General features: G+C 39.4%; 1 protein-coding gene across 1 annotated transcript; it reads right to left on the reverse strand.

The window, feature by feature from the left end:
• Positions 1 to 1,252: 1,252 nt before the first annotated feature.
• On the reverse strand, positions 1,253 to 24,208 carry stx18 (syntaxin 18). Its single transcript, XM_080841086.1, has 11 exons — positions 24,010 to 24,208; positions 20,756 to 20,823; positions 17,917 to 18,032; positions 8,765 to 8,842; positions 8,597 to 8,663; positions 7,965 to 8,050; positions 4,643 to 4,734; positions 3,742 to 3,800; positions 1,736 to 1,805; positions 1,475 to 1,555; positions 1,253 to 1,389 (listed from the first exon to the last, which is right to left on the reverse strand). Exons 1-11 carry the CDS (start codon positions 24,160 to 24,162, stop codon positions 1,294 to 1,296), a joined length of 966 nt encoding a protein of 321 aa, XP_080697212.1. The 5' UTR covers positions 24,163 to 24,208; the 3' UTR covers positions 1,253 to 1,293.
• Between the last annotated feature and the right edge of the window lie 1,201 nt (positions 24,209 to 25,409).

The following is a 25,409-nucleotide window of genomic DNA, read 5'->3' on the forward strand; positions in this document are numbered from 1 at the left end:
GACATCTTGTTAGGATACATGGTATCATGGACTCCATCAAATACCAGCAGATATTAAATGAAAACCTAACAGCCCCCTCCAGTAAGCTTAAAATGGGCCGTCGTTGGACCTTCCAGCAGGACAATGATCCAAAGCATACCTCAAACACAAAACAAAAATGGTTCACCGACCGCAGAATAAAGGTTTTGCCATGGCCATCAGTCCCCTGACCTAAACCCCATAGAAAATCTGTGGGATGAGCTGAAGCCGAGTCTACAAGCGTTGACCTCAGAATCTGAAGGATCTGGAGAGATACTGTATGTAGGAATGGTGTCAGATCCCGTGCCATGTGTTCACCAACCTCATCACGCATTATAGGAGAATACTCAGAGCTGTTATCTTGGCAAAGGGAGGCTGCACAAAACATTTAATTAAGGGGTGCCAATAACTGTGGCACACATGTTTTGGAGAATAATATTTTTTAATGTCAATTTTTTTTTTTTTTTTTCAATTATTTTACCTCAATGAAAAGGTAAGATTTTTATGAATATTTTGAGTGGAAGACCAAGAGGATAAACAGCAAATACATATTTTTTCATAGCCTGTTTGCACATATTCACTAGGGGTGCCAATAATGGTGAGCAGGACTGTATGTGTATCAATGTCTAGGACAGCATGTCAATTTATTTATTTAGTGCCAATAACAACCAGAATTGTATAAACTCGCTTTACAGAACCCAGAGCCTGAACACCCTAGAGCAAAGACTAAGGCGACAGTGGCAAGGAAACACTCCCTTTTAACAGGGAGAAACCTTGAGCAGAACCATAAGGGGGGACCCATCTGCTTAGGGATAGGAAGGGGGTGGGGGATGACATGAAAGGGTCAGAAGCCAGTAGGCTTCCTGCATCAGGATAAAACATATAAGCATGCATTCAGCATACATGCACTCAAGGATACATAGAAGATTGATAGTGGGTAAATGTGGAGCCGTTAAAGTATGAGTTGTAGAACAGATTGGTTGGTAGTCAGTATGCTCATACGGTTACTATTACAAGGATAAGACCTCACAGTGTTCAACAAAAATGCAAAGGACTGAGTAAATAGGCAAACTAGAAACAACTACATTTATAGATATGATGTGTCAACCTTTTTTTAAGAAGAACATTACATATTTTAATAACACACAACCAATATTTCCTTTCAAAACTTTATTTCACAAATTGATTTTTTACATGGTGGTGGTGCCAGTGCAAATGAATAGCACTGGATTGCGTACCACTTTGGCTGTTTGGCCTTCAGAAGCGTACAATAAATTAGCCGTCATACCAATCCAGGAATAGGAGTGAGAAGGAACACATCACCAGGAAAAATAGGATCCAAACACGGAAGCCAGCGTTGTTTTTAATAGCCTGTTGGATTACAAATATATTTTTTATAGACATTGAGGTATTATTTTATTTACATTATGTAGGTATCTGTGAAAATATTTCTTACTTCTCGGATATCCTCATTCCCTTCTTTCACGTCTTCAGTGGCACCAACAACAAGCTGGTGAATACTGTCTATCTCTGTTTCCTGTGGAAGAATCAATTTATATGTCTGTTCCATCATATTCTCTCCAATGATGTTTACAAAAGGTTTATTTAGTCAAATACAAAGCTTCATTATTGTTTTCTAAAACATTTAACAATAAAAGCATTAAACATATTTTAACTTAGTTAAAAATGATTGTTAAATGAAGGTGCACTGACTAACCTGTTGCAAGACTTTCTCTGCAAATATTTCCTGTAGTCGAGAGATCTCTACCACTTTTCCTTCTATTTGCCTGGAGTGGAATTAAAAGAGAACAAGCGTGAATGATTAATTCCTTGAGGCCATCAGCAACTTTGCCAATGACAATGTAAACTAGAAAATGCATTTCCTGAAGGAAATACCAGTGCATGAAATGCAAAAGTTAGGAAAGGAAGAAGAAAAGAAAGAAGAGTGAAAGAAGGAAATAAGAAAGGAAAGAAGAGTGGAAGAAGGAAAGAAGAAAGGAAAGAAGAGTGAAGAAAGGAGAGAAGAGAGGATGAAGGAAAGAAGAGTGGAAGAAGGAAAGAAGAAAGGAAAGAAGAGTGAAGAAAGGAAAGAAGAGTGGAAGAAGAAAAGAAAGAAGAGTGAAGAAAGGAAAGAAGAGTGAAAGAAGGAAATAATAGTTGAAGAAGGAAAGAAGAAAGGAAAGAAGAGTGGAAGAAGGAAAGAAGAAAGGAGAGTGAAGAAAGGAAAGAAAGGTGAAAGAAGGAAAGAAGAGTGGAAGAAGGAAAGAAGAAAGGAAAGAAGAGTGGAAGAAGGAAAGAAGAGTGGAAGAGAAAAAGAGTGAAAATATTGAAAAAAGGAGATAAAAATGGAGTGAAGAAGAGAGATTGCGTGTGAGAGAAAGTAGACTGAGAGGGATAGAAAGATAGAAAAGTGAAAAATACATAGCATAAGTGTCCTTTACAAGACCTACGCGACAAAGTTTGAATGAAGTTTCTACGTTAAGCGGTTCGGGCTGAATTAATCGCAGAAAAAGGTAACAAGAATAAGAAGAAGAAGAAGAAGAAGAAGCCTAGGAATAACAATACAGGGCATTTCATGCACTGTAATGACAAATCTAAACCTTAATTACTATTAATTATTCACAACTCTACCCTTTTACTAAAAACAAGTAAATATGTAATTTATTCACATATTTAAAAACCTTTGTTACTGGAAAACTAAATGCACTGAAAGTCCAGATTTGGGCAAGGGTATAAACTCACTTATGAGGTTTTGAATGGCCTTGGGAGCACCTTGGTCAAATGTATGCTTACTTGGTCATGTGAAATAAGGTCATAAGAAGGTTGTATATTGTACTGGTTTAATAGTGGGTTCAGTGGGCCAAATATGTCTTCTACAGTCCTCAAGATCACATCAGTTGCCAAACCACGAAATAATGCAGGTTGATAAAACTCTTGACTAAACAGAAGAAGACCTGGGAAGTTACGCCAAATGATAGAGATTATTTCCAAACACTGTTAATGACTTAAGAATATGTGAATCAAGTGCCTTGTATTAATATATTCCTTGTATGAATCATGTGCTTATGAAAACAGGAACATGGCTTTTCTGTATGTGTGTGTCTCTAAGAATATAAGGTGCCACTTAGTCTGCATATGAACAAGAGCATGTTTAGACCAGAGGAGATAAGAAGGGAACTGTGCTTCTTCCGACCTTGTGCATAACTGCCATCCTTGCAAGACAGGGAGCCTCGGACGTGAGAAATCCACCACGTGGTTATCCCTGCTGAAAGCTAAACTTCCATAACCGCTCTGTTTTTCAGAGGGCCTTGATTATGGAAATTTTGGAAGTAATCTGACATCTTTTTGTTTGTCAGTGAACTGAATTATACAGCCAAGAGTGGGTTCAGAACAACAGAAGGAGCAAAACCTCATAGAACATCTGTATGAAGACCTGAAACAGGAGTTCACAGACTCCTCATCTAGTATCACTGGACTTTTGAAAGGGATGAAAAAATTCCTATAAAAAATACCTTTTTAAAAAGGCCTTCACTAAGATGTTCAAAGCTATCTTAACACTCTCCAAAGCCGCTTAATAGTATATATGTGAGTATAGTGCAGTAGTCGAAAGAGCATAAGGTATGCATTCTCTGCACCACTACTATCCATCACTTTCAATGATATCCCCAAAAAACACACACAAATTCAAAGCTAACTGGAAAATAAAAATAAAGGGAAGCCTACCTTACTTCATCCACCAAACTGCTCATCTCACTGACCAACCTCTGGTTTTCCTGCTCAAACTGAGAAACAGCAACACATTAGTTTCTCAGGTTAAGCTTCATTTTATGTGTGTGTATATATATATATATATATATATATATATACACACACACACACACACACACACACACACACACACACACAGGTGAATGACTGAAAAGTTTTTTCAGTTATTATTACTTATAAATAAAATAATATAAATAGTGCTGTCAAAACTAATGCTTGAATTTTGCGGAATATGTCCGGTAAATAATTTTTTTTTTAAATGAATGCAGCCAACTAGGTTTTGTAGTTATTTCTGTTAGGGCATTTGTAATGGTTAAAGTATCTGGGGGCATTCAACCTACACTGGACACAGAGCATAGCTGAATTCACAAACTTGCAATTTTATTGAACACTTAGACTTACAACTAAGACTAACACCACGCTCTAATTATCGACTGGCTGACCTAGTCGCTAGCTCCCTCCAAAGTATCTCCCCAAAAGTTTGTCTCTCTGCGTCTTCATCTCAATCCTTGTTTCAAAATAAAGGTCCCTTCATCCTCAACATGAGCTGACAGTCAATTTTGATGGTCTTGATGGTTGTATTGGCAATTTGTAGTTCACAGGATATAATCTGTGCCCAAAATTACACAGATGCTAATAAACCATAGTATCTTAATTAGAATATACTTTAATTCCATGATTTTAAATTTAACATCCAGTATTACAGGCATCAGTTTTATTTAAATCAATTAACAGCACTACTTATACAACTATATGGATAATGCCTATAGCCATTACCTCTGAGAAGTTATATGACTAATAATAACTGACAGTCCAATGGTAAATGACTAACAGACTTGATAAAAAAGCTCTTTACCATCTGTATTTCTTCAGGAGAAAGCTCATCTTCTGTTTTGCTGTCTTCCCATAAATGTGCACTGCTCCCTGACACCTCTGACACCGTCTTCTCTAAAAAGAGAAAAGGCAAACAGGACAGCCATTTAGAGATTTGGTTCTGAAAAAAATGTTACCAACAAAAAATGAGCCATGAAAGCACAATATGTATTGTGCATGACATCGTAGACGAGCATCAGCAGTACAATGCCAAAAGAAGGGGTCGAACAGAATTGCTATTGCTTTTTGGCTTAGCAAATCAAACAATAATGGGACCTTTTTTCCCCCTAGAGATAATAACCCTTTTTTAGGTTATTTTTTTGCTTTCCTTTCAAGTATATTATACTCAAATGTCCCAATATCTAAAGTCCCCGTCACACCATAACGTTCTGGTCAACGTTCTATGACTTTGGAGGAAATGTTGATAATCATCCATGGTCGCTGGTATAGCGCTAGAAAAGCGTTGCGTGGACACTGGTGAACGCTGTAATCGTCAGTAATCGTCAGAAAACGCTGGTGCAAAAACTAACTACAAAAAAATGTCATATGGCGTCCAATGAGCGTGATTTGAGCGTTTCCTGAACGTTCATGCATGTGGGTATATAAAAAACGATGCTTGCAGGGTTCAGTTGATTCTGGGCTACCGTAGAGAACACCCACTATGGAGAATCCAGAATGACTAGAAGGGTATATAAATTATATATCTTATACAGTGCCACTTGAAAGTATGTGAACCCCTTGAGCACGTAAGAGTTTTCTGTTGTTTTACCATGATTTTTTTTCTGTTGTTTCTGTTGTTTTACCATGACCAATTCTCCATAGATGAAATGTCAGGTTTATGTTTATCATTTGCACGTACTTGTTTTGAGGAAATTGTTTGAGTAGCCAAAAAACTACATGAAACATGGAATTAGTGTATTTTCAAAAGTAAGTGAACCCCCAGCTGCATTGGTAAAGTCAAGCAGGTAACAGATTCGGTGAAACATATTTGGGTGCTTAATTAGTCAATTAAGCAAACCAATCAACTGAGACATCCTTAGGAAATGGGTTGGGCATCACAGATTAAAAGAGAGAGGAAAACAACCAAACTACTGTAGTGCCAAGGTGTACCCACACAGATCAACGATGCCTAGAGGAAATGAGATATCTGAGAACATCAGGAAGAAGGTACTGACAGCCCCCACGTCAGCACACGTTCGTCGCGCGCCAGCAACACGTCACTTGGTCGCTGTTACACGCTCCTCCTGCATCAGTACCACGCTGGTCACACGTTAGTCACACGCCAGATGTGTCCACCTCGCCCTAGAACAAATATGTCTTTCTGTGTACCTAGAACAGTGTTTTTCAACCGGTGTGCCGCGGCACACTGCTGTGCCGCGAGAGGCTGTCCGGTGTGCCGTGAAAAAAAATCATTTTTTACATATTGTCACTTCATTGGTGAGCAAAATCACTATGTGCGAGAAGAGCCAACTTGTGTGTTTGTGTGTGTGTGTGACATCGCACTGTTGGTGGTATGAAGGCTCAATACTCAATACACCCCTGGTGGTACGCAGCGTAAATAATAGGCAGATTTACTGAGGCGACAATTAAAAAAAGTGTTGTGCGTTGAGTGTGGGGAAAAGCTAGCTAACAGTGCCATGGTCCCTAGCCAGCTTAAACGCCACTTGCAAACTAAACACCATGCGCTCCAAGACAAGGACCTTAACTATTTTGTTCGTATGCGTGACAACACTGTCAAACAGGCTACTATGATGACAAGGTCACAAAGGTGTCCGAGAGAGCCCTGGAAGCTAGCTATTTAGTAGCGGAACTTATAGCTAAGTCAAAAAAGCCACACACTGTGCTCCGACGGAGCTTCAGCCATGGTCGGGCGCATCAAAGGCTTTGTGAGCAGTGAGAGAAAAACCCTGATGTTGTGGTGGTCACCCACTGCTTTCTACACCGAGAGACACTTGTTGATAAAACGCTACCAGCAGAGCTTACCGATGTGTTGGAAAGAGTCTTGAGCATGGTTAACTTCATTAAAACAAGACCACTAAAAAGCCGGCATAGTAATTCCCATAATTTATTCTGCGCAACGGGTGCACAATGTTCTGTTTGGAAAGTATTAGCGCTTAACGATGTTCATATACCATGACAGTTGTCGTTGTAATTGCCTGCATTTTGTTCTACAGGTGTGTGGCGGTAATGCAGCCGGTCTAAAATGACCTGTACCTGGGCATAAAGCCCGTGCCATCTTGGCATTAGCATGATGTTACGTTTAATAAAATACAACAAATAGAACACGCGTTTCCCTTATTTCTTAGAGTATATTATGCTCAGGCTGAAACGATGTTTGGGTTTGATTTTCATATCATTTCCGGTTGTTGGTGTGCCGTGAGATTTTTTTCTGTGTCTTAAGTGTGCCTTGATGCAAAAAAGGTTGAAAAACACTGACCTAGAAGGCTAGCATTCCAAGATCATCTTCCCTGTAGAAGATAAGACTGGTGTAATCTGGGTTGTGATTAATAAATCTGCCAGTTGAGGACTTGTGAGGCTAGTTTCCCAAACTGGTGATTGTACTTATCCACCTGCACAGTTGCACACCAGTTGGGATAAATGTCTGTGATGAGTGATGATGAGTTTCACCAGCAGACAGATCTGAGATCTTAGAAATGAGTTTCACCAGCAGACAGATCTATTTAGATGTATTTATATACACCAACTGCATAGCTTACTAAAGTGCTATAATTTAGTTACATACACTCTTTCTTCGATTTTTCTTATTTCCTATTGTCCCTTTCATTCAGGGTCCCATTGCAGTGAATTTCACTTTGCTCCCATTCAGGTTATATGGGGGCAAAATCTGCTCTGCACATGCAAAAAGTGGAATGAATAGAACGGTGCACACAGGTGCAGGAGTTTAGTGGAACGAATAGGGCACACAGGTGCAGGAGTTTAGTTGAGATGCCGATTGTTGATCTGCATCCACCATCTAATGTCTACACCGACAAATTTAAAGACTTCGGAGTGTATTTAACAGTACCGAGGGCAAAACTGTCAGGATTTCCGGATCTTATCAGTGTGATTGACTGCACTCATATTGAAATATGGGCACCACAACAGAATGGTCAAATTTGTTTAGTTACAGATATCAATGTTTCAGGAAATGTAGGTAAAACTGTATGACGCAAACTGCAAAATGGAGCGTTGCGTGATCTCTGTTAGTATAATTTTTGTAAACATTTTATATATATACAGTGTATATATACATTTATATACATATAAATTTACATATGCATTTGAGTATAGTTTCTGTTCCGTACCACTGCTTTCCTCCTTCTGAGCCTTCTGCACTGTCGGTTCCGGAGGAGTCTTCACCTTACTTTGATGCTCGGGCTCCAGCCTTGAACTGCAAAAGGCAAAAACAAAACTAATTATAATTATCAAATTATGATTCAAATAGTGCATTCCTCCTTTGCTTTAGGGCAACTTATTGGTCAAATGACCAAGTTCTTTACCTTAGAACTTGACATGATTGCAGGCAAATAACATTTTCTTTAACACTTAAAGCAACAGTATGCAGGAATTTACCACTTCATAAGATATGTTTTATAGGCAATTACATTTTGGCAGTATCTTCACAAGATGGTATATGGTCATGTGAAGCATCTGTCCTTCTAGCACTATTTCAAACTGTCAGACGATACATTATCGTGCTTGTTTTAAGGCTACCTGCCAAAAAGATTAAAGAAACATCAGACTCATACATTTACTGGTCGTTCCTGGGTCGCACTGAGAAAAATTGTATGTTGATGTGAACAGCAACAGTCTCAATGATATAGGCTCCCTGTGTCAGCACTGTAATCTAACACATTACTGAGTTTGATTATTATTAATATGTGTGTTTTACTGCCATGTTCTTAAGTACCATATAAAATATATCCACTTCACTTACAGTCGCTTCTTGTCTACAACCCGTTTTACTCGTATAGCCCGCTGTTCTGAGTACAGTTTGCACACACCTGTTAAAGGATGAAAGATCACAAGAACAAAACCAAATCAAACAAGCAGAGTTCTCACATATAGTTCATAATGTATATTCCATTAATAATTCTGACCATACCTTTCAGGTATACTTCTACGAGGTCTAGCATGGCACCATGATGTTCCTTGATCTGTAGTGAGATAACTTGTCTTTCAGCTGTGCACACAAAGAAGAAACAAGCACAAACAAGCACACACAGTCATGAAGTATACAATAAGTGACAATAAGCCTGTTGCAAAGTGTCTTCATGCGTGCCCTTTCTATACACTGAAAAGAGACTGTATACAAAAATGACCTTGCCCCCACAGAACCCCACTTGTAACCCACAGAAGACAATCCACAAGTGTATACAATGACCCACAAATATTTCCAAGACATGGGTTTTATACCCACAAAAATGAGTGATTAGTACTGTACATGTCAATCGGATTTTGCACATTTGTGATCACTTCCTGTGAGTATGTGGACCATATGACATGTGTCTTTCCTTCCATTTATTGCAAATATGTATACCTTACAGGTATTTCAATCTTATATGCAAAGGTATATTTATGCATTTGTGGAACCGAAAGATCGTGATTCAACATCGGGTTCCTCGTTGTCATCTCTAGTCGATTGTGCTGTGCTTGTTTACGGCATTACCTACAGTTTGATAACTTTGTGTTAGCTGTAGTTTGTGTACAAACTAGCTCACGTTAGATCATTTAGTCCAGATACAGAGAGAATTTGTATTTGAGGCATGAATTACAACTGTAAACTTGCATAGCCAATGATTAATGCTAGTTTGTGTTACTATTGTGGCCATGACTTTCGTTATGAGGTGTCAAAAACTTTCTCTGCTTTTAAACAAACTTACATAGCATCTGGGAGATTCTATGTGTAAACTCAAAGTAAAGAAAGTTTTAATAGCATCAAATAAGTGCACTCAAAGTCTTGTATTCGTTAGAAATAAATACCTCCATTATAATATAGGAAGTGTATGCACACAGGTTTCACATAGCCCTCCATTAGGTAAGCAACTGTCTACAATTATTTATTTTCCCATCTAAGAAAATACACTTGTGATATTATTTATTATAATGTATTTTAGTACATTAATGTTGATTAAAGTTGTATTGTGATTATCTAAATTTGCTTCCGTTGCGTTTCTGCTCCATTATGACTTATCCTAACTAAGAAAAACGAAGGAGTGAGAAGGCAGAATCCCAACCACACAATTCTTTTTTTTTATCATTTATTTATTGAAGGAATTGCACAATACAGGTTATCTCAAGCAGTATCTCAAGCAATTTTCCTCCATGTTTTCATTCATTTTTTAAACACGAACAAAATTACCCTCACCCACCCTCCCCAATCACCTCTTGGCAGTTAGTATGTTAATAAAGACAAAAACAAAACTAAAACAGTTCTCAGTCATGAATGTACATTCTTACAGTTATGCATCAATATTATTCAAAACATAGGCCCTCATATGTCCATAACACCGTTATTGGCTCAAATATAGTAAATACTTGCAATGTGTTGACCATTCTGTGAGGCGATCAAATATCAATAGGAAAAGAAAATAAGCGATAAATAAATAGGCAATGAATAGATAGAAAAATAAACAAATAAACATCTAGGAAAAGATGGAGAGGGGGGAGGGTCTCAGTTACAATTAGGGACACTCACCCAGTGGGCAACTCTTTCAAACTTTCAAAGTACGACAAAAACGGTTCCCATTTCAAATAGAACCTTTCCACAGACCCTCTGAGTGTAAATTTTATCTTCTCCAACTTTAGAAAAAACATTACATCTTCCAGCCAGACCGAAGCTGATGGGGAAGTAGAAGATTTCCAAACTAACAAAATTCTTCGACGGGCCAAAAGTGAGGTGAATGCAATGATGTCTGACTGGTTTGCATTTAAACCCAGGGTTTCATCCGCTACACCAAATATTGCTATAAGTGGACAGGGTTCCAGCATCACTCCAAGAGCCTCGCTTAGGGTTTTAAAAACTATTGCCCAGTAACCTGAAAGTTGGGGACAAGACCAGAAAGAATGGACTAGGTTGGCTGGAGAAAAAGAACATTTATCGCAGCTAGCGTCCGTCTCTGGGTATATGCTGGCAAGCCTTGCCTTGCTTAAATGAACTCTATGCAAAACCTTGAATTGAATAAGCCCCAGTCTGGCACATGATGATGAAAAATTTACTCTTTTCAGTGCCTTTACCCAATATTCCTCCGGCAGATCTATACCAAGCTCATCTTCCCACCTACTTTTATATTTGTTTAAGCTTTGATCTTCAAGAGACATCAACTGAGAATAAAGTAGAGAGATTAGACCTTTATTCACAAAGGTGAGAGTAAGTTTGTCCAGCACTGTGACGGCTGGGAGATCGGGAAAATTAACAAATGCACTCTTAACAAAGTGGCGAACCTGTAGATACTTAAAAAAAGAACTGCGCGGAAGGTTATATCGTTTACACAAATTTTCAAAACTGTCAAATATGTTATCTGTATATAGGTCTTTGATGTATATGAGACCGTTCAAACTCCATTGTTTAAACGTTGAGTCAAGTGTAGAGGGAGGGAAAAGATGGTTCTTATTAATCGGGCCCAGAACGGATGCTGATGTTAGCTTATAGTGACAGCGAAATTGATTAAAAATTTTGAGAGTTGACAATACAACAGGATTGTTTATAAATTTAGAGAGCCGTACTGGCAAGGAGGAATACACTAAAGCTTGGAGAGATGTGGAACGACAAAACTGAGCCTCAAGTAGACACCAGTTTGTATCTGATTGATGGAGCCAAAATAATATCTTTTGTATGTTGGATGCCCAATAATAATGGATAAAGCTTGGAAGGCCCAATCCCCCCACCTCACGATCTCTTTGGAGAATGGACTTCTTAACTCTCGGAATTTTATTCCCCCAAATAAACGATGTTATGGATTGGTTGACGGATTTAAAAAATGACTTGGGTATAAAGACTGGTAGGCATTGGAATAAATAAAGAAATCTGGGAAGTATTGTCATCTTTACAGATTGTATTTTTCCTGCCATGGTAAGTGGCAGACTGCGCCATCTTTCAAAGTCAGCCTTCATTTGATTGACTAGGGGGCCATAGTTAGCTTCAGACAGAGAGGAGAAGGAGCGAGTAATGTGTATACCTAGATATTTGAAACCATCTTCAGATATGGGAAAGGGAAATGATCCAGTTTGAATATGTAGAGCTGAGTTGTTAATAGGGAAGCATATGCTTTTTTGAAAATTTAATTTATAACCAGAAAAAGCTCCAAACTTATTTAAAAGCGACACAATTCTGGGACCACTAGCCATAGGATCATTAATATAGAGCAGGAGGTCATCTGCATATAAAGATACACGGTGTTCCATTTCTCCCCTCTTAATGCCTTGAAATAAAGATGTTGATTTAAGTGCGATAGAGAGTGGCTCAATTGCAATGGCGAAAAGAAGGGGGGACAGTGGGCAACCCTGGCGGGTGCCACGAGTTAGTGGAAAATAGTCAGATCTACAATAGTTTGTTTGTATGCTTGCTAAAGGTGAATGGTATAAGAGCTTTACCCACTGCACAAATATTTTACCAAATCCAAATCTCTTCAAAACATCAAATAAATAAGACCATTCCACTCTGTCAAATGCCTTCTCTGCGTCCAGAGAAATAACTACCTCTGGACACGGAGAAGCCCTGGGCGAATAAACTATAGCAGCCAGCCGTCGAATATTAGAGAAGGAATGGCGGTTTTTAATAAAACCTGTTTGGTCATCTGAAATTATTTGAGGGAGGAGGCGCTCTAAACGGCATGTTAATAATTTTGCCAATATTTTAACATCTACGTTCAAAAGAGAGATGGGGCGGTAGGATCCACACTGGGTTGGATCCTTGTCTTTTTTAAGAAGAAGGGAGATAGACGCCTGTGAAAGGGTGGGGGGTAGAGTACCATTTTTCAAGGATTCTTGAAACATTTTTAGAAGGATTGGTGTGAGCTCCTCTTTGAATTTCTTGTAGAAATTTGTAGGGTACCCATCAGGTCCTGGGGATTTATTGCTCTGCATTGCCATGATGGCACTTTTAAGCTCATCCTGTGTAAGAGCTTGATCTAAAACCTTTGATGCCTCAGAGTCCACAGTTGGTATTTCCAAACTATCTAAGAAGTGCCCCATATCTGTTGTATCAGAGGGAAATTCAGAAGTGTAAAGAGAATAGTAAAAGTCTTTAAAAATATTATTAATTTCTTTTGGCTTGTTTGTGGTGTTTTGGTGGGTATCTTTTATCAGGGGTATAAGTCGAGAAGCGGCTTGACGTTTCAATTGATGAGCCATTAACCGGCTTGATTTATCACCATATTCATAGTAGAGACCACGTGTCTTAAGAATGAGTTGCTCTGACTGTCTGGTAGAGAGATAATTAAATTTCGCCTGCAAATCAGCCCGCTCCTTATATAATTTAGCAGAGGGAGTCTCTGAATATTTCTTGTCCAGTTCTAAAATGGACTGCTCTAGAGATTGCATTTCCTTCTTACGTTCCCTACTGGCAAATGAACTATAGGAGATTATGAGACCTCGTAAGTACGCTTTCAGGGTTTCCCACAACACAGAATATGAAACAGAATCAGTTTCATTAATCGTCAAGAATGTATTTATGTTAGTTGAGATAAAACTACAAAATTCCTCACTTGATAGCAGAAGTGGGTCAAATCTCCATGGAGGTCGCTCTCTAATGTTTAAAGGAAAGCTCAGATCCAACAACACAGGTGAGTGATCAGATATAACTATAGCGGTGTATTCAATCCGTTTGATCATTGAAATAAAGGAGCTATCTATAAAGAAATAGTCAAGACGGGAAAAGGAACGATGGACATGGGAGAAAAAAGAGAATTGTTTACTGAGTGGATTCACAATTCTCCAAGGATCCACAAAACCACTCTGTTGCATGAAAAGTGAAAAAGATTTGGCCATACCGGAAGATATTTTCTTGGGATTGGACCTATCCAGCAATGGGTCAATAGCACAGTTCAAGTCTCCTGAGAAAATTAGCTGGTGTGTATTTAGATTGGGTATAAGTGACAATATCTTATTTGCAAAATGAACATCGTCCCAGTTAGGGGCATAAACATTCACAAGTACAACAGGCTTCTGAAAAAGGGAACCGGAAACTATGAGAAAACGGCCATTGGGGTCACTGATTACACTAGAGGGAGAAAATTGAGTATTTTTGGAAACCAATATAGCCACACCTCTGGACCTGCTAGTAAATTTGGAATGAAAGATCTGACTAATCCAATTTGTACGGAGTCTATTATGATCTTCCAATCTGAGATGTGTTTCTTGTAAAAGTAATATATCTGGTTTTAATTGTTTTAAATGAGAAAAAACTTTAGCTCTTTTAACAGGACCATTAAGCCCCTTGACATTCCAAGATATAAACCTCACAGGATGGCCTTCATCAGCGTTCATCATGTTGGCAACAATAACAGACATATAGGGCAAGCAATTATAAACAATGTAAGCATACGCTGTATTTGAGAACACATACTGAGAAAAACAAAACAAAAACGACCATTTAAGGTAAGCTGCCATGGTGATTCCCCAGAACACCCCTTAACATATACCCCCCCAAACCTAGATCTACTTCCCCAATTGAAGACGATCGCAGGTATTACAAAACTAGAAACTTCCAAAATCATTTCCTTTAAAACTAAAACTAACGTTTTGATCGAGGGTGGCTCCCTTCCTAGAACATTCTCATCACCTTCAAAGCACAGCCCGCTTAGCTACAGAAAACATCAGTTGAGCATGTACAATAAATAAAAAAACATTCTCATCTGCTGATTGAAAGGATACTCAGTCTTATTAAAGACTGTAAAGTAGGCTTAATTAAATGCAGCAATGCAGCAATCAAAGAAAAAGAAAAAATCAACAGGTTACCTCAATAAAGTAGGCTAAACCAACATCAACAGTGCCAGCAGTGGGCTACGTGAAAGTATCTGTATTTGTTATCTGTTAAGACTTAAAGTCATTCAACATCTCCTTGTTTACCCCAGTGTGAATCGTAAAACTCTTTGGCCGCCTCTGGTGAGTCAAAGAAGTGTCTTTTACCTTCATAGGTGACCTGGAGCCGGGCAGGGTACAATAAGCCAAACCTGATCCCTTTCTCGTAGAGCAGAGATTTGACATCCCTGAACGCTGATCGTTTTCTCCCAAGCTCGGCACTGAAATCTTCATGGAAAAACACACGACTTCCACGGAAGACTAACTCCTGCCTCTGTCTGCTGACGCGATGTTTGTCTTGAAAGTAGTGGAAGTGGACCAGGAATACTCTTGGTCTCGATCGCCGGCCTTCATCGGTTGGTTTAGCTCCAATTCGGTGTGCACGGGAAAGCAGGAGAGGTCCCGTGAAGAAATCTGCGCCTAGTACCTCATTAAAAAATTCGGCCATGAATTTAACAGGGTCTGAACCTTCCATATTTTCAGGGATGCCGACCACTCTCAGGTTGGATCTCCGCGACCGATTCTCCAGGTCATCTAATTTCCGTTTCAACAGCGTATTCTCCCCCTGCAATGTTGCTATGGTAGTCTCAACACTCACCAAACGGTCACTGTATTCACTTAAGTTATCTTCAACCCCACGAATGCGTTTGTCGTGTGATTCGTAGTAAGACTTTACTTGTTCAAGTGTGTTGTTCACTGGGGTCAACGCGGTTTCAAGCGCATTTTTAAGCGCAGAATGCACTGCTTGAGTCATATCAGTGAGGAGAACCGAACGAAGTTTCTCAAGGTCTTCTGGTAGTGCATCAGGCACCAAGGCCGTAGCCATGTTTTCAGTTCTGGTTGAAGGATCGTCTTTTTCAGTTGCTTTATTATTTCTACGGTTTGTTTTGCTTGTCATATCGGTATCTAGCTATGAACAAAGTTGTATAAAAGGTTTAGTCAACATACAGAAAACTGCAAGCATATGTTAATAATGAAGGTGGAACAAGTATTTCAAATATAAACGGGAGCCACACTCAAACACGTCCACTCACTCCATGTTCTAACCGGGAAACTCCCAACCACACAATTCTAACCAAAACATTGTTTCCATATGTGGGGCCACTAGTAATTAGTTCTACCAGCTAGGGCTGGGCGATAAAACGATAAAAATTATTATCGCGATAATGACTTCCCTCGAATAAAGCTATCGTAACATTAATTAATTTTCAATAATATCGATAATGTCGATAGAGAATTAGGAGAATTAGGAACAGCAGTCCATTTAATTTCTGTGATGCAGCAGGAAGTTGCAGAGAAATGGTAATTCAGGGTGGCCGCGGGGCATTAAAAACTTAAAAAGTCTTAAATCGCTGCGTTGTCTATGGTTAGGTCAGAGTGTAGACTACTGCGCAGCTAAAGCGTCTACATACATGACTAGATAGCCTACTAGCTGGCTAGCCTGCTAGCTCTCTAGTCCTGTCAGCACTGTTTCCACACGCTACACCACGCCCGCTAGCAATGTATTAATTTTACCTTACAACGAACCAACAGTTTATGGAAATTAAACGGTGGTCACTTAAACATATTCATCACAGTGTGAGACACAAAAAAAAATAACGTTACCACTTATTAGCCAGCTGTGCTGTAATCTGCTGTTGCTCTGATCTTGGGAGGTGGTCTACCTGTTGCTTTGATCGCAAACTTGCCAATGTAACTCAATCCCTGGAATACTTTGAGTAGTAAAACACGAACAATGTCCTATGTTTCCATTGTGCACTTTATTCGCAAATGTTATTTTCTTGCTGTCGTTCAAAATGATCGGAACTTCTTGCTTTGATAGGGCTGAATCTCGTAGCCTAGACTTGAGGCAGAGCTGCCAAGCGTCACGCTTTGAGTGTGACAGTCACGCAATTTGACCCACTCTCACACCACATGCCACACTTGACATTTCTCACGCTTATTTCCCCTTTCAATACTCTCAATTTTTTTCTCCATGATATTAAACTTTGGTCCTTGCGGCTTCGAGTCACTCTGATTGACTGACCGAGATAACCAATCCGTCAGTCCTTTGTGCCTAAATCTAACCAACCACGGAAGGCACCACGCAATACAAACCAATCAGAAGCAACGTAAGGCGGGTCTTAAAAATGTATATCGTCTTATATCGTTATCGAATGAAAATATAAATATCTATCGTGATCATTTTTTACCCATATCGCCCAGCCCTACTACCAGCACATTCCACAGATGCTTGACTGGATTCATATTTGGAGACAAGGCCATGGTCATGGCCATGGTGATGGTTATGGTCTGTTTCTCCTCAGAATACCATTGGTACATACTCACTACTGCTGGCTAGGAGCACCCCAGAAGCCTTGCCATTGGTACATACTCACTACTGCTGGCTAGGAGCACCCCAGAAGCCTTGCCATTGGTACATACTCACTACTGCTGGCTAGGAGCACCCCAGAAGCCTTGCCATTGGTACATACTCACTACTGCTGGTTCTTGGAACCTGTCCATTTCTCCCTCATGTCAACTACGAACACGGACAATTTGCTCTCCATCTAATACATCCCGGGCCTTAACAAGTGCTGTTACAAGCTAAACAAAGTTATTGGCTTAATCTGTCTTAATGTTGCAGATTTTTGGTGTATAAACCCCCTCTGACATCAATGCCACTACCAATGCCCAAATCAAAGCTCAATATGGCACAGTAGGTAGCCTACACTGTAAAATATTTAAGGGGAGTGCAATGGTGTTTAGTGTGACACATGGTGGAGTGCCAGTCTGGGCTAAAATCTTTGGCATTGATAGCCTTCTCAGGCTCATTTCCGTTGAGTAATACCGCAAACGTAAGATTTTCATGGGCTTTTCCAAAATCCTAAAATTCCTTCTTAGCAATCTGAATTTTATGCCAAATGATACTACTATGTTATTGAGACCATATTCTAGGTTGAGAATAGAGAACTCGCTGTAACATCTCCTATATGTTAAGCAGCATATGTTAAGCAGACCAGGGCCCATATAACACAATCACTGGGTAAAGGGGATCACCAAAATATGTTAACCAGTTAATGCTGTAGAATGTAAGCATGGATGGTGAGGTAATGTTGATGAACTAGTGAGGTAAAACCAGTTACCTAGAAAATGAATACTAAATACTTAACTAATTTGTACAAACAAATTACATAGACAAGACATGTTACACGTGTGCACATGTTGTCGACCCCAAATATAGCTTTGGAGCCTTACCCTCATTACGTAGCTGTTTAATAGCATCAGAACAGGTCCTCATAAAGGTCTGAGCATCTTGATCAATCTGATCCCTTTCAGAGTCTGTCATGCGGGTTAAATCTGATGAGATGAGACTGAAAAAGACAAGACAAACAAAACAATATATTACCACATTGAAGGTCACAATGGGAGGAAATCACATGATGCAACCATGGGCTTGCAAGGACAATAAACACACAATAAACACAGCTCTCAAGACATATAATTTTCCCCCACACACCTGTCTTTTTGGTGCAGTTAAACTGTGTTATTTCATTAGTTCGCAACACTGTTATTTAAGGTTTAATACAGTGGAAGACAGTTCTTACTTTCTGTTTTTTAAATAAAACAGTTTTATATACCCTACAGAAGTACTGGGCTTTCCAAAGTGGACTGTTACCTTCCCAGTCTGCCATGCTCACAAAAAGAAAATAGGTGGAGAGAACAGGCCAATTACAAGTGTTTCAGTATCACAAGGCATCCAAACTCATGTTTTATGGTACCGCCCATATTATGACATGTGGCCGGCTACCTAGTTATTCAGCAAGTTATGCTGATCAGAAATGGAAACGAGATGTTGGAGACAAAGAGGAAATTCACTGTTCCAGACTGCATAACGGGAGGAACAGTTTTCTTCCAAAGGATCTAAACACCAAAAAAAGAGTGGCTTATCTTTAATTTTGGGTGAGTTCCTGAAAAATTCTTGCACTTATAAAGATCACCTCAAATCCCGCAAGCATGAACGATGTAAACAACAAACCATAGCCAGGGAGGACTCGGCCAAGGCCAAGCAGCAGGTCATGCTTGACAGTCTACCTAGCAGTACTGCGTCCAAGGGAATGCGTGAGGAATTCATCCTTGATTACTTGAAAATATGCTCTATGTCGCACATACAACTTGAGAAGTTTGCCAAAATGAAGCCATTAATGGTCAAGCACTGCAAGCAGGGGGGTGCACTACCCCAGGCTAACAACCTTGAGCCAAGCTGTCATACAAGCAGTGACGAGCATTGAAGTCAAGTTTGACAACATCATTACTTGTGTCTCCTTCTCTACAGCATATTGCAAGAAGGCACATAGAGATGTTCTCACACCGGTGTTCTCGATGTCTGTGCATGTTTTCTGCACATATCCTCAACCTGGCTGGTGAATGCTTCCAAAATTGATCAGACTCACACTGCTACCCTGGTCACGATGGTGAAAAACTGCGTTCTTCAGGAAGCCTGGAAGGAAGATCTGAACAGGTCAAGCTTCCACCAGTGACTGTTTCATCCAGGTGGAACTCCTGGTTTGCTGCAGTGATATACCACGCTGCACACATACACACACACATTTTTCAGTGGTATGTATAATGTACCTCAGTGAAACTTCAATCTTTAATCTAAAATTATCATTTATTGTATGCATTGTATTGTTACACAATTTCATTCATGCAACCCCTTGTCCTGAGCTATACTTTCTATAACTTACTGTCAGTGTCACTGTTGTGTGCATTCAGCTGAGAAGAGCCAGGGCATGGCAGTAAAAAGGATTGTGGAACTATGTGGTCACAAGGAGATCTACCCAGAGATCCTGTTGCAGGTGCACTTCATCGTGGAGAACTGTCCCAGACTCATCAAAAGTCTGGCTTCTCTAGAGGCCACCCACGACCCCTTGGCCTTCACTGTTTTCAACACCATGGAGGATCTGAGGGCCTACTTGGAAGCAGGCACCATTACAAACTCTTTTGGGCCAGTCAGACAGACTGTTGGTAAAGCTGAAGGGCCAGGAGAAGAGTCCCTACGTGGTGTGTACAAGAAGTCACTTGAGAAGCTGGTGAAGCTCTTTGATGACCACCCAGCCAAGGCAGCGAGAGTGTTTGACCCCCTTCAACTGCCAGCCCTCTCACACAGCATCACTGACTTCGATGTCATCCCTGGACTCAAGAACCCCTCCCAGGATTTGAGAGATGAGTTTGCGATCTATGCCCAGTACAAGCAGGAACACATCTCAGCCCCTCTTGACCTGTCTGCTCTCTGGGGTGGTCTGAAGCTCCAGATCTGGCTGCTGTGGCACAAGATGCCAATTGGATGCCTGTTGCTAGTGTGGATGTGGAGAGGTCCTTTTCCCAGGACAAGTACCTATGAAGCAGCTATTGATGCTGTTATACAATGGAGACATTGAGGGTCGCCTCACCTGAGTCCCCAGATGTTTCTGATCATGATGCTGAGTACTCAGTCAGATATTCTTAGATATCCTCCATGATCTCGTGAGATGTCACACTCACTCTTGTGACTGTTGCAGTCATTTTGTTTGTTTAAGTTCATATTTGTGAAGGACTTGCCTTGGAGTTGCCTTGGATACTTTCATGTTTGAACTTTGTTCAGTTTTTTGGGGCATAAGCCTACACTATCAGGAATAGTGTTGTTAATCATTTAAATCCCATTTCAGGGGCTAAAACATTGACAGACACACTGAAAGTAAGCATGGCTATGCTGTAGTAAAAAGAAAGCAGTAGCTCTGCAGCAAGCCCGTCGCTTAATATTAAAGATAAGTCTAGCATCTCGCTCAAAAGCTTGAGTGGTTAAACGAAAATATACAGGGGTCTGTTTGCCTTGACTAACTTATTGTAACATCAATATCAACTGATGTTGATGGAGACACTAATGGTAGCCTATACATCTTTCAATGTCTTTTAGTATATATCTCATTTTTGAAAGTTTTTATCTAAAAATACTGAATGTAGCACCTTTAAAATGACCAGTTCATACAAGTTATGAGAACCACCCACCAAATAAAGACAATGTAATTATGTCCAGAAATAGTAAACAAACTACTACCTGCCCATGTTCACATAGTCCTTTCTGTGTTGCAACAGGAAGTCTTTGAGTTTTGTGATGTTTGAATTCTATGAAAATTAAAAACAGAAAAAGTGTTATACATCACATATTATTTGATTATTTGGCCTCAGTATTTTCAACCAAATATGAGAGGAAAAAATGTAGTTGTAGTAAGAGAGAGAGAGAGAAGTCATGTTATTAATGTTTTTCTATAATCAATAATCCAAATAATCTTATATTCATTTGTATTAGTTGCCTTTTAGGTTAAAATGTAAGGGTCTCTGGTTGAATGTCCTGCCATATGGAATGCCCTAGAGAGGTGTAAGGCCATAGGCATCTTCACCACCTCTCCTCTCAGGTCATATCAAAGTGTCATTGTATTCCTTATACCCCCACTCCATACAGGCCTCTGAGTCATTCCATGTCAAACGTACCAATACTGTTTCCCCACTCAACCATATCAGATTTGGCTGACAAAATCCAAGGTTGTTCATATACGTCTTAATAGGTATAGTCCCAAATATTAGCTCTCTACTCCCAATAGTTTTGTCACAAAAAAATGTTTTAGCAACTAAGTTTCAAGTGCATTTTCAGACACATTTTAGCATCGTTTTCTGAAGAGCCATTTTCGAATTGCTATGACTAGAAAAGTATTTAAGCTAGCTCCTTCAAACTTTCTAGGCTTAAAATCTGATACCATTACTTGAAGAATATGATCATCCAAGGGTGTGGCTTGGGTACATCATAATATTCGGGGTGCTTGAATTTGCGAAAAGTCAACTCTAAGTTCTGTGGCAGCATCTTTGAATGCCTGTGTGAAGCTCAATGTTAAAGCTATTTGAAATTACACACAGACCTTCCTATGTATGCTCTGTAAATTGTATTACTGTTTTGGAAAGATAAGATATTTGTTCTTAAAGGCACCCAGTGCAACTTTATATAAACATTCAATGAAAGTAGTAGTCTTTTTTACACGTAGTAACTTTCAAAAACTCCATACCATTACATATCGACATTCAAAGAGCAAAGATGAGACGTCGTTGTGTGGTGAGAACTGATAGAAAATCGTAAACAACAACAATCGCCGGTGGGGAGAGGCCATTTTTCCATTGACTGGAATCCTGCTTTATTTATTGGTGGCACCAATAAATAAAGAAAATGTCGGCGATTGTTGTTGTTATCGATTTTCTATCAGTTCTTACCACACAACGACGTCTCATCTTTGCTCCTTGAATGTCGATATGTAATGGTATGGAGTTATTGAAACTTACTACGTGTAAAAAAGACTAGAAATTGAATGTTTATTTTTAAGCCTCGAAAGTTGCACTGGGTGCCTTTAACATGTACAAAACTTTGTGTACACGCCCAGCATTTAATGGCCTATGGAAACATATTCAAATGCTAACAAAATGCACTAAGTTTATGACACAGACCTTGAACTGCATAACGTTTTTTTAGCCAAATCTGAGACGGTGGGAGACATTTGAACACCTGACATGGAATGACTCCTCTGAGACATTTGATCACAGCTGGATCTCTTAATCAACAACTCCCCCTGTGAACCAGCAATGTGGCATTTCCCGTCTCAGAGGAAGCAAACTGATTGGGGCTATTGGTTACCCCTTTAGGCTGTGTAGGATGCTTAAACTTGGACTGTTTCCATGTTTAATCAGAGACATAGGTGACTCTTTTGAGTGAAGCCTCCCTCTCTCCATTGATAAATCATTGCAAGAATAAATTGATCCTGATTGATCATTCTCCAACTGAGTGTGCACACCAATATTTTGGTAGAAAAAACACCAACAGCACCTCTTTTCCAGAAGGATTGGTAAAGTCAATATAGTAACTGTGCATATGCAGCTACCAACGTATAATTGCTACATGGTTAAGCATAAGAGTGTTTTAGCTTTGTCAATGTTCATGTATTGATTTGGTTTGTCTACTGAACATGAACAGTTAGTTTATTAGGTAGTTGGCTTTGCCACACCATACAAGTATTAATGTTAGTTATGCTCCAGAGAGACATAGTCTTGCATGCATTACTAACCATTTTCTTTTCCTAACTTCTAACTAACCACACGATTACCCATATGTATGCTTTAAACATAGCCATACACACATGGAGAGAAAACTCAAACTTCACACTTTATATAGGCTAGTTTCTTTGTCCAATCTAACATGACCGTGCACAAGAATGCACAAGGAACTATGGAGACTAAAACAAATACACACATTACTTGTGGTGCACACCCAACAGTGCATACTTGACCACGTACGCTCAAACACACACATACTTTCTCCCCCTTTTGCGCACACAATCTCCTTTAGTTCATTAGTTAGCTACATATAGTCAGATTACATTGTGTGCTTTACCTCAGATCATTTGGTCAATTTAATGTTGCACAAGAGTGAATACTGCCAACCTCCTAAGACCCTCAACCTTTAATGGCTATTGATATGGTAATTCTGGTTGTAATTATTAATGTTATTATTAAACATAGTTCCAAATTGATAGATTAGTGTGTTTGATGAGACTGATCTTAATTTAAGCGCAGCCTAGAGACAATTGTATTGTTATGGCGCTCTATAAATTAAATTAAATTGAATTGAATTAGGCTAAGATCACCAACATTTTATTGGTGCTGTTGTCAGGATAGTACCAACGTTATCTTGGTAGCCACCCACATTTATTTGGCACGACCATATTGACCCCTACAACACTTCACATTATGACAAAGAAGTGTATTTAAACAGTGATACTGTCAAAATACACTAAATAATTGACAATAATAAACACTGAGCGACTGGAAGAGTAGAATATAAATGGTAATATTCTATCCACAAACCAATACTGGATGCATTGACTTTATAATAAACTCCAACACAGCAAAGTGGTAGTTCAGTTTTTTAGTGAGCTTTAAACCTCAGTGATAGAGCACGCAAACCACAACTATTAGGTGAACACAACGCGTGTACGGGAACCCGTTAGTTTGATATGACAGCTTTTAGCCAGATTGTACTGTTCTATTCTCCCAGGTCCAGAACTCGGAAAAACAAGTTCAAATTTCTCGATCGTGGCATTCACACCGTAATGTTACGCAGTCTAGTCTGATCTGGGTAAGATGACTTCAGTGGTTTGGTGCAGTTTTTTTTACGTTAAGTTGGTCAATCAACTGACACACACACTCGCCAAGTGGCATCGTTTTGCTCACACTTTGCTAACGTTGTAAGTTAGGGGGGTGACGCAAACTCACCACCTCCTTGGCTTTGGAAGAAAATCCATTGCTGGAACGACTTTTCTTAAATAGCTCCTCTTTTTGTGAATCTAAAGCAAGACCTATTGCTTTATTACGCGTTTTCACAGTTTTGACACTTGCTTTGAATAATAAGGTAATATCCACAGCCATTGCAAAGGTAAAAGCGAGACGTCTACAACGTCAAATCAAAGCGGCCCTACTTCCTGGAACCTCCTAAAACAGGAAAAGGAACTGTAATGCCTCCTTAGACCATAGAGTATGAGCGTAAGTCGACCGGAATTTGTAGTTTTTAGTGTTAGCATTTTAATCCTTCTTGTTTCTAAAGAAAAAAGAAAACATGAATGGGTTTTTGCAGTATCAGTGAAAATAAGGTGTGAGCAAAACAACTGTAGTTGAAAGCCTAGGCAACAGTTTGGTGTATAGGTATCAGTTGGTCTTTTGTAACAAACTGTTGTCTTGTCTGGTATAAATTAAAATGTTATTACCGATATGCTAAGGTAAACAAAGGATGGACTACATCCTGCCACTCGAGGGACTCCAGAGTGGTATCCAATGGTTACAGACAACTCTTAAAGCAACATCGTGTAACAATTGTACCTTAAAATAACAGCTTCAAAATCATTTTGGTGGAACACTGATTTGAGAATGCTGTCTACGCCAATGCCACAGCACCCCTGGAAAGCAGCATTGTATTTCACTGTAACTTTGGTGGGCGCGACATCTCTAGTGAGAACTACATAAAGCTTTATGGCACCCCCTCACAACAACTAGACGCTTGCTATAAGAAGAAACTAGAACATTATTCTCTGTATTGACGTCATGGTCAAAGCGACAAAGGCTAGCATCCAAATAAATTCATATCACACAAAAAGTTTGATCAGTCTTCATCAATCTCACGTCAAATTCTTTGGAAGTTTGCAACCTTGAAAACCTATCTTGTAATAAATGACCCTGTCCAATGTATACTTTGCACAATATGTGCCTTCATTATGTCGCCAACAACATTTTATTAGATTACACAGTATTTACTCAAAACTAATAATAGTTAAACTTTTTTTGTTATTCTTTTGGTTATGGAAGCATTTATTTTTCCTATGTCACAATAAATAATACTATATGTAGCGGGTGTACAATACTCTTTCACGTGTTGTGTCTTTTTGGCTATCACAGCCGTTTATTCTGAAGAACAGAATCATGTCTCACATTCAGTCACAGTTACACAGCAGCTCCACACTCTTTACAGGCTACTGAAGACTGGGCTTATACATCACATAAAATAACTCAAAATGGCGAAAGTTGTTAACTGTACATGAGGAACAGAATCGTGTCTCACATTCAGTCACAGTTACAGAGCATCTCCACACTCTTTACAGGCTACTGAAGACTGGGGATAGTCG

The sequence above is a fragment of the Sprattus sprattus genome (assembly GCF_963457725.1).
Source record: "Sprattus sprattus genome assembly, chromosome: 6".
Lineage (NCBI taxonomy): Eukaryota > Metazoa > Chordata > Actinopteri > Clupeiformes > Clupeidae > Sprattus > Sprattus sprattus.